This window comes from Cetorhinus maximus, chromosome 13, assembly GCF_964194155.1.
Source record: "Cetorhinus maximus chromosome 13, sCetMax3.hap1.1, whole genome shotgun sequence".
Lineage (NCBI taxonomy): Eukaryota > Metazoa > Chordata > Chondrichthyes > Lamniformes > Cetorhinidae > Cetorhinus > Cetorhinus maximus.
The window spans coordinates 36,996,759-37,006,712 of record NC_135891.1 but is presented as its reverse complement, the minus strand read 5'-3'; the positions used below and the strand labels follow the sequence as shown (position 1 = coordinate 37,006,712).

Below are 9,954 nucleotides of genomic sequence, written 5' to 3'. Positions count from 1 at the left end.
GCTGGAAGAGAGAAAAAAGTATGTTTGGAAAGTGGCTTGAATGAACGGCACATTGTGGCACCAAGAAGTGAGCAATGAAAAATAAATCCACGTATGTAACTCCCAGCATAGTTAACTCATGAATTTAACTGGGCTATAGGATAGAATTGCCAGCTGCAGGTAAACTCCACAGACAAGAAAAACTGGGAAGTTCACCTCAATAATTATTGCTTATCTCATAAATCACTGAATACAGATTAAGAAAGGCCCGGGAGCAGATTATATAGCTTCCCTCTGAACTAGAGAATGATCTAAAGAAATGCTAAATGGGGACTATTGACCTGTTTTCAAAATAAAACTGCATTTGTAAGTCAAGTAAGTGCACTTTAATTTTTTACTCAATTGTGAATGTTAATTTCATCCTTTTCAAGTATGAAATGCATTCGTAATTCATTCAACAGTTTAATAAAAATGTATTGGCCTAAAGTATGATTTAAAACGATCCACTAACAACCCTTAAAGCGGAGTTATCATTTAAATCAGCAGAAAAAGAAAATGGTTGTATGATTCTTTCAGATTGGCTTTGTATAAATCTGATCATAAAATGACTTGAGCAGAGTGACTTGGTGGAAGTCAGTGATATGTCTAATGAAAATTAGCTTTAGTCCACTCACCAGAGCCTGTTTGTTTCTAAATTCTATCAACAGGGCAGGGTTTTGCTGGATTGCTAGCTTCTAAAATGTCATATACAATGCAGTTTCCTAACTGTCAGTTGATTCACTTCTAACTTTACTATCTGGTGGCGTTTATGCTGCTTTATAAAGTTCTGGCTTGAAGTTTGCATGGGAAATCTAAACCTATGCATTAAAAAAAAGAAACAGCAGTTAAAGTATATGTGCTGTATAATATACCATTCTATGGCATGGAATGTTAACAGTACTACAGAGTTCACCTACTGAAATTAGTCACATTTTTTTTAAACATTCCATAATATCACACATTACACAGACCACAGAATTACATTTACTCCTTTACATATACTTTTTCTTGAGATACCAGTAAGCAAAATATCCCATTCCACCTAGGGTTCCCATCAAAAATGAGGCGCCAAAGAAAGAAGGTGGTTTTCTTTTCACAAGGCGGAATGCATTAGGCAAAACAGCTGACAGCAGTGTGGTATGTATGTCCCCTAAAACCTTTCGAAATGCAGTACGTTTCTGCACTCTTTCAAAATATGCTTTTAAATTGGGTCGATCTGCATTTCCCCAGTACTTTTTAGCGAGCCCCAAGAATTTGAGGCGATGTAACGTTGCTCCAAGGGAGATATCAGCTAAGGTAAAAACTGATCCGCACAGCCATGTTTCACACTTTTGACCTAGAAAACAAAGGAATGCAAATTCTTGCATGAGATCTTGCACTGAAAATTTCAATATTACAGTCTTGCAAAATGCTTATCATTTTATAAAACAATATAAAAGTTACGAAGTTGGATTTTGCAGTCAGTGAAGTTCACTGTTGACCTCCAAAGAAAACTGCCCACGAAGAGGAGACGATGTCTGTGGTGTGGATTTCCCCTTCCCTGACATTAGTTTGAATCTGGCATCAAGTCAGGGCTGTCCAGCAGCAGTGATCTCATCAAGCAGGGTTGGCAGCCTACGTTGAAGCATTCTCACAGACAATAAGCCAGGAAGTAAAAATCTCTGAATCCCTTCACTTTTAATTTTAAATTTTACAGATAGTGAAATGAATGATTGAGATATACACATGGGATTAAGATAGAAGCTAAATCATCATAAGCAAACTATTATTATTTTAAAAGAATGCATATTTTTTATTATGATGGAAAAATTTGACATTCAACAAATATAAGCTCATTCTTTCAGGGTCAGTGAAGGTGTTTAACATAATTATGAACTTAGTATGCCATCAAAAAGTTGGTTTCACCTCATTCACTAAGGTGTAACTTTTTTAAGGGTTTTCACAGTGAGTAATAGGGTAAAGGGGACATTCTTGTCAGTTGAATGATTTCTAATTAATGCATTCTGGATGAGCCTCAACAATGTACCCTCTGAAGATGCATAGGGTCTCTGACAGAAACTTCTGAATTTCTGTGTTTAACATGTGCATGTGTGGACTTCAGATGTTGCTGTCAGTTTCAAAGGAGTATTGATGGCGAACGCTGATGGTTTTGCCATCATTACTACTGCAAAATCAGGGCCATGACATGAAAAGGCATAAAATACATTTTTACTGATGAACCTAAATAATACTGTTACATGCTCAGCAAATTTGGTGTCAGTCCCACCCACGTTTAAAAAAAATGACACTCCCATCACCGACAGACTTAATTAAATCAAAATGAATGGCAAATGGGTGTGAAATTAACCGTCTCAAAGCACTAATGTTAGCTTCTAAAACCAAGGATTGAGAAGGATATGCTCGATAGTAGAGTTTATTCATTTGTCAGGGTGAGGATGTCTTGTATCCTATTTCAATACAAAAGGCACTTATAAATCAGAATAAGCAGCATTACAGGAAGGCTGCTGCATTACAGTATGGTTGCTAAGTCAAAAAGCAGTTTATATTTTATTTATCAAACATACATGATCATTGAAGAGCTAGGAAGGGATTACTTTTCTGCTCCTGTGCCCAGTTTATCATGTGCTGTAATGATAGGCATTTGACTTGGATCAGATGTTATGCAGAGGTGACCTACATCTCTTGTGGAATTTTTCCATCTCCAAAGAGTAGGAACAGCAGCATTAGTTTCAATTTTAGTCATTCTCACTGGTTGCTGTGCATTATCCTTCCTTGTCCTCGCTGATCCCACTGCAACCTTCAACATAATTGATGATATCATCCTCCTCGTGTGCCAATTTTCCATTGCTCAGCTTGGTGAGCCCGCCATCGATCGGTTCAACTCTTATATATCCAATCATAGCTGGAGCATCTTTAGCAATGGCCTCTCTTAACCAGTTCTGCAGAGTTTCAGGGACCCCATAGGCTCCATCCCTGCACCCGCCTCTTTGTCATGTATATGCTGCACTCTGATATTGTGATCTGCACATGTGGTGTCAATTTCCACATGATTACTACCTCTATACTGCCTTCCTCACTCTTCAGCTGCCTCAATTCTCTCAGACTGCTTGTCCAACATTCAGAGTTAGGTGAGTTGTAATTTTCAACAGCTAAACTTCCGGAAGCCCAAAGCCATTGTTTCTGGTCTTACCACAATCTCTCGCCACAAACTCCTTACGTCTCACTGACCACTGTCTCAAATTGAATCAGATCATTCATAAGCTTGATCAATGCTAACCTAAATTGAACTCCGAGTCCCAAAATGCCTCAAAGTCAAAAAATATTAGCCCTTTGTTGAATTCTTTCCATCTTTGTAACCTCCCCCAGTCCTGCCATCAACTCCTCCCAGCCAATCCCCAGGCACTGCCCCTGTGGATTTGGCTCCTTGTGTATTGTCCTCACCCTGTCACTCTATCATTGATCGCCATGCTTTCAATCACCTAAACCCCATGGTCTGGAATTCTCTTCCTAAATCGCTGCCTCATGATCTCCCTCATCTCTTTTAAGACTCTCTTCAAATCCATCTATTTGTCAAGGGTTTGCTCGCTCCTCCCAGAATATCCATCTTTAGCTCAGCATCAATCTATCCATTTCTCTGTAAAGTATCCTGGGATGTTTTTCCCACATAAACAGCATTGTATAAATGCAAGATGTTGCTGCTGCTATTGTAGTCTTTCTGAATAAGAATGCTGAATTGGTACCTAGTCTGAGGGAAGTATTGTAGTTTAATCTCAGTGATTGATAACTGAATTATCCTGAATTGCTTTACTCACACCTCTTAACTGTCAGAGAAAAATGTGAAAAACAGCAAATGTGAGCTAGGTTTCAAGCCTGGTCTCAGAAGTGAAATGATCTTGTTCTACTTATCATGCCATCCAGCCCTTCAATAAAAGTTGCTCTCTGTTGGCTAGTACTCATATTGCTTCCAACGTTATTCAACACATTTCACTGTTCTAAGGATTTAGATTCATAGAATATTGTAGTCTAGAAATGAACCCTTTGTTCCTGTGCCAGTTTTCAAAGAGCTTAGCACTTAGTTTCACTCTCCTGTCCTTTGATAAACCATAATAGATTTTTCTTCTCTACATTTTCTGGTAGGGCATTTGCCTTCTGGATAACTAAAAGAAATCCTATTCTCACCTTGCGTTCTTATGGTGCTCATCTTAAATAAATTCAGTGCTATGTACAGTGCACTTTGTGAGCCAGTGTGGTGACTGAAAGATGTGACAACAATACAGCTTAGCAGTGTTTATGCCTACCATTTATTTGTTCTGACAATATAAATGGCATTGAAAACAAATTGACTATTGTTCAGGATAACTCAAATAAGGGCAAAATACTGCAGACGCTGGAAATCTGAAACAAAAACAGAAAATGCTGGAAAAACTCAGCAGGTCTGACAGCATCTGTGGAGAGAGGAAGAGTTAATGTTTCTCCCAATTTCTCCATCTCCATCGCATCTGATCTGAGGATGCTACCTTCCACAATGGTGGTTCAGACATGTTTTCCTTTTTCATCAACCGTGAATTCCCCCCCCCTCGCTATGGTTTGTTAATGTTGGAATTATGCTGCAATAGAGTACATGCTTCAAGTTGATAATTAAGAGCAGCTGTTCCCAATTGCGGAATATTAGGGCTTCTTTACAAGCGTATGAAAAAGTGTTCACACTGGGTTTTGTGGAGAGATGGTGGCATAGTGTGATAATGTTGCTGAACTAATGATCCCAAGGGACAAGGCTCTGGGGAACTGGAAGGGTCTGTGTCTTTACTCTGCAGGTTTGGAAATAAATCTGTTTAAGGTACAGGCTGGCCCCAGACTCATTCTTTCCTCAACATTCGAATATTGGACTTATCATGGTTGACAGGGCCCTCAATTGTGTCCAACCCATTTCCCACACTTCTGCTGTCATCTATTCCCCTCCCTCCCAAAACCACGATAGGTTCCCCTTGTCTTCACCTTCCACCCCATCAGCCTCCACATTCAAAGGATCATCCTCCGCCATTTCCGCCACCTCCAGCGTGATGCCACGACCAAACGCAACATCCCCTCCATGACACTCTGTCCACTCCTCAATCACCCCCAATACCTCATCCCATTCCCATGGCACCCTCCCATGTAATCTTCTCTCCTCACTGCCCAAGGCCCCAAATGCTCCTTCCAGGTGAAGCAGTGATTTACTTGTACTTTCTTAAATTTACAATACTGTATTTGCTGCTCACAATGCGGTCTCCTCTACACTGGGGAGACCAAATACAAACTGGATGACTGCTTTGTGGAACATATCTGCTCAGTCTGCAAGCATAGCCCCGACCTCCTGGTTGCCTGCCATTTTAATTCACCATCTTGCTCTCATGCTCACATTTCTGTCCTTGGCTTGCTGCAATGTTCCAGTGAAGCCCAATGCAAGCTTGAGAAACAGCACCTCACCTTCCAATTAGGCACTTTACAGCTTTCTGGACTCAATATTGAGTTCAACTACTTCAGACCAGGATCTCTGAGCTCCCTTTTGATTTCTTTTTTTTTGCCAAGTCTGTATCTTGTTTCATACAGAGCTTTCAGACAGAGCTTTGCTTCATTCTACCATTAACATTTACTCTGGGCCCATGCCTTGTTTCTTTACTACAACCATTACCACTCCCTTTGACTTTTTTCCCATGACATCTTTATCATTTAATCTTGCCCACCCCCTAACCTATCTATAACCTTCCCTTTTGTTCCAACTGACCCTCTCCCCTCTTTCTCAACAGCATAAAACCCATCACATTTCTACTTCTCTTCAGTTCTGAAGATGCTCGTATTGAACTCGTAATGTTAACTCTGTTTCTCCCTCCACAGATGCTGCCCTGATGAGTTTTTACAGCACTTTCTAGTTTTACACTAGGGATAACACCCCTACTCTTCTTTGAAAATGTCCTATGGGATATTTTACGTTCACCTGAGAGGGCAGAAGGGGCCTCAGTTTAATGTCCTTCAGTACTGCACTGGATTGTCAGCCTTGATTTTTGTACTCAGGTCCTGGAGTAGGACTTGAACCCAGTACATTCTGACTCAGAGGAAAGTGTGCTACCAAATGAGCCATGGCTGACATTTTAAATCAGGACAAGAATATGATAATGTCTTTGCAGCTGACCATTCTCATCAGATTACAGGTATTTTAAATGTGAATCAAGTATCTTCCATCTAATCTATTAGACCAATCTCAGCCTACGCTTGACTTGACCTCCTATCTTTAAACTATAAAAGGCAAGTATTCATGATATAGTCATTAATTCGGTGTGCATATTGTTGGTGATCACAGTCATTGCAACTTCATTAACTGGGGTAAGCATCTGAAAACAGGTACCATTGGTTAAAAGGTTCAAGGAAGAAAGAATGAATGAAAGAACAACAGGACTATTTGTTTTCAATATACTTTTCCAAAAGTAGCTAGATATTCCTGCAAGACTAAGGGTGGGTTTTTCCGGCCCCGCCCACTGCCAGGATCATCCGGTCCCACCAAAAGTCAATGGACTTTTGTCTGGCCTACCGAATCTTCTGCGGTGGGTCACACCATGATGGGGCCGGAAAAACCCGGCCAAACACTTGATATGACCAAATTTCTTTGTTGTTACATGGGATGTGGGCAAGGCCAGCATTTGTTGCTCATCCCTAATCACCTTTGAACTTAGTGGCTTGCTAGGCCATTTCAGAAGGCAGTTAAGAGTCAATCACATTGTTGTGGTTCTAGAGTCACATATAGGCAGATTTCATTCCCTAAGGGGTATTAGTGAACCAGATGGGTTTTTACAACAATTGATGATAGTTTCATGGTCACTATTACTGAGACATGCTTTATATTCCAGATTTATTAATTGAATTTAAATTCCACCAGTTGCCGTGGTGCGATCTGAACCCATGCCTCCAGAGCACTAGCCTAGGCTTCTGGATTACTAGCCCAGTGACATTACCACTGCACCACCATCTCCCCGATGTACCTCTGTAACATGGCAGATTAACAAGGCTGCCAGACAATTTCAATGGTACTGACCTTGAGCATGTTTTCAAAATGAAAGGAATAGATCTATCCACATCCATATAATCTGTGAATTTGTGGTGGGTATGTTGAATATCCCAAACTTGTGGAATTTCTTCATGAAAGAGCTGGATCTGTTTCTGGTTGAGTTCGAGATCATTTTTACATAAGTTTGGCATCATATAACATAAATCATGATTGAGTGATCTTTTGAACTAGTTTTGACTTCCTAAGGGGGCCATAGATCACAGGATTGTCCTGGAGGTTGCACAGCCTTTAGATAGGCTTGAAAGTGTACATATTGTAATACACAAGGTATCACAGTTGTGTGGGACAAGCTGGATGTACCAGTGTGTCTTTTCATGTCTGTCATTATCGGTATGTTCGTAAAAAAAGGTTACTAAATGGTCTGCAAATATTGGCCAGGATTTAATGGAGGATGCCAAAGTGAACTATGTGATGGACAGGTCTGCATAATCGCGGGGAGGTCGCATGGTCTATTCCCACTGGCAGGAAAACTGACCTCCATTTAGTCAGCGGCAGGAATGGGCTGATGCATGGAACCTGTCCGCTGGCTAATTACACACATTACTGAGCTATTTAAAGGCCATTACAACTGAGCCCACCAAGATTAATGGTGGCTCAGGGATTTTCCCAAACTCTCACGTGTCTCCTGTGCCTCCTGAAGGCCCCAGCTCCCAGCAGCCTCACCAGGGGTCCCTCTTTCAAAGGCACTTAATGCCCGATTGAGGGGACCAGGCTTTGGAAAGGGGTGAGCTACCCATCCTGCCCTTGCACCCGACACTCCCTACCTGGCAACCCCCAGCCTGCCCATGCTTACCTGTCTCCAGGAATCCTGTGATGATCGCTGGTGAAGGCCTCACTGAATTACCAGTGGTAGCAAATACCACTCCTGGTGGCACTGCCTGTAATGCAGAGCTGCCAGCGTCTGATTAGCTAGCAGCTCTCAGGGGGAGGGGGGAGTGGGGTGGGATTTCTGCCAAATTGGGGTACTATTCTGTAGACGACTTGATACTGTCCACTTAAGTGCCTGGTTGCACTTAAATAGCACCCCTTGGAGAGGTGAGTGGTTTCCCACCAGTTCATCCAGGGGTGGGCTGAATCTGCATCACCTCCATACAGATGTGTTGATTGTGTGATTGGAGTTGAAACAACAGCAAAATGTGTCTGAACATTGTGGTAAATTTCAGTGAAGCACCTGCTATTTGCAAATTTATAATAAATTTTAAAATTTTCCATTCTTGAAGTATTTTAAATTTTAAGTTGTATAAACACATATTACTGTATCACTGCTAATGTCTTTTAAGAACTCCATACCTGCTAATTCGTGCTTCCGTTGTTCAAGCTCTCCTTCCACTTGATCTAAAACATTTCCTAACTCACTAAGAATTTTCTTCAGATTGTTCACATCATCATGATCCAGTATCTTAGCCTAGGGAGAATTCGAAAAAAGGGTGTTAGTATGATTCAATCTTATTTAGTAACAACAGAACTGTTCATCATGCTCACAGTGGCCAGTGGTGAGAGCATGCAGTTTGGAATTAGCCTGCTAGCTGATAGGGCTGTTGAACTGGGAAAAGCATCACTCTGCCCATACATATAAGCAAGTAATCCTACTTGTTAGCCTCAAGCTATTTGTGACAATTTTAACATTAGATATTGCTGATGGTACAGTCAATTTTTTTTTATTATTTGGAACGTATTGGTGTTGTGATACATCTGAGTATTTTATTTGCAAATGTTAACGTCAAAAATTCCAAAATGTAGTTTGGCACTGCTTACAGTAATACAGCAACTACGGTACAGCACAAATAGTGTGTCATTACCTGGTGATTTCACTAAATTAAACTGAAAACTGGATTATTGTAAAGTAACCTTTAACCTCTATTAGAGAAAAACAGATTTGTCTTTTACAAAACTAAGAAGGAAAGTTCAAATACAAAGTAGTTTATGTTCAAGTTCATAGTAAAATAAATTGAATCTTATTTCTAAAGGAAACATTTTCCAACAGCTTGCACATATATGGCCAATGTGATACTTCGACTGAACAGCGAACATTTGTTAGGCATGCCATGCAGCACAATGCAAATTCCTAACTATATGAAATAAACAGTGGAAAATTCTTGGGTAATGACTTGGCAAAGTGAGACCAGACCATAATCATTTTTAATCTGTGTAAGCTACCTTTCAAAGTATTTCAAACATAATATGCAGCTTTTGCTTTTTTTCTGTCCCCACATCGGCTAAAGTTAGCAAGGCTGCATTTACAGTTAGCCCTAATTACCTCGATAAGGTGGTGGTAGTGCTCGCAGGATTGTTCAGCAAGTGCTGCCCAATCGCGGAATCGCATCTAACTGTAGACATTTAGTTTTGGGTTTTGCAAGTGCAGGCTGGTCGAGTATGGCCTGTACTCTGCCTATACCAAACAGCCAAAGGAACATGTTGTTTGACTCAATCAGCCAATCATTGGTAGCTGCAGCCTATGTACCTGGCATCATACCAGCACTGTGCTGATCTGCTTCCAACTCTTCCTTGTTTTCATTGTTCTAACAATATGTTGTTCTAAAATGTATTTCTCTCACAGATACTTAAGATACTTATATTCTCTAAAATGTATTTTAGGTTTCTGGATAAAGGTGAGGTAATTTTCTGCAGCTGGAAAATTTTCGAGCACTAGGACCATTTCCAGATCCTGATCCAGTGTGCCTGTTGGCCAATTATCAGCCACCTCCCAGCTTGCCTTTTGATTCAGGATGGTTCCAGAGCCAGGAGTTTGACACATCATGGATCATTGCTAGGGTGACCAGCAGCCTTCACTGTCTCACCAATCAAAATGCTGCTGTGACCCAAGCAGCAGGACTGGC

At 40.8% G+C, this 9,954-nt stretch overlaps 1 protein-coding gene across 4 annotated transcripts in view; it reads right to left on the bottom strand.

The window, feature by feature from the left end:
- Positions 1 to 277: 277 nt before the first annotated feature.
- Positions 278 to 9,954, bottom strand: part of gdap1l1 (ganglioside induced differentiation associated protein 1-like 1) — a 74,697-nt gene continuing 65,020 nt past the window's right edge. For 3 of the 4 annotated variants that reach the window (XM_078555269.1, XM_078555268.1, XM_078555270.1), the window contains 2 exons: positions 8,408 to 8,522; positions 278 to 1,354 (listed from right to left, as the gene is read on the bottom strand). In XM_078555269.1, coding sequence (XP_078411395.1) covers positions 1,011 to 1,354; positions 8,408 to 8,522 — 459 coding nt within the window. In that variant the 3' untranslated portion in view covers positions 278 to 1,010. The remainder of the gene's footprint in view (positions 1,355 to 8,407; positions 8,523 to 9,954) is intronic. The other variant, XM_078555271.1, reaches the window with a different exon arrangement.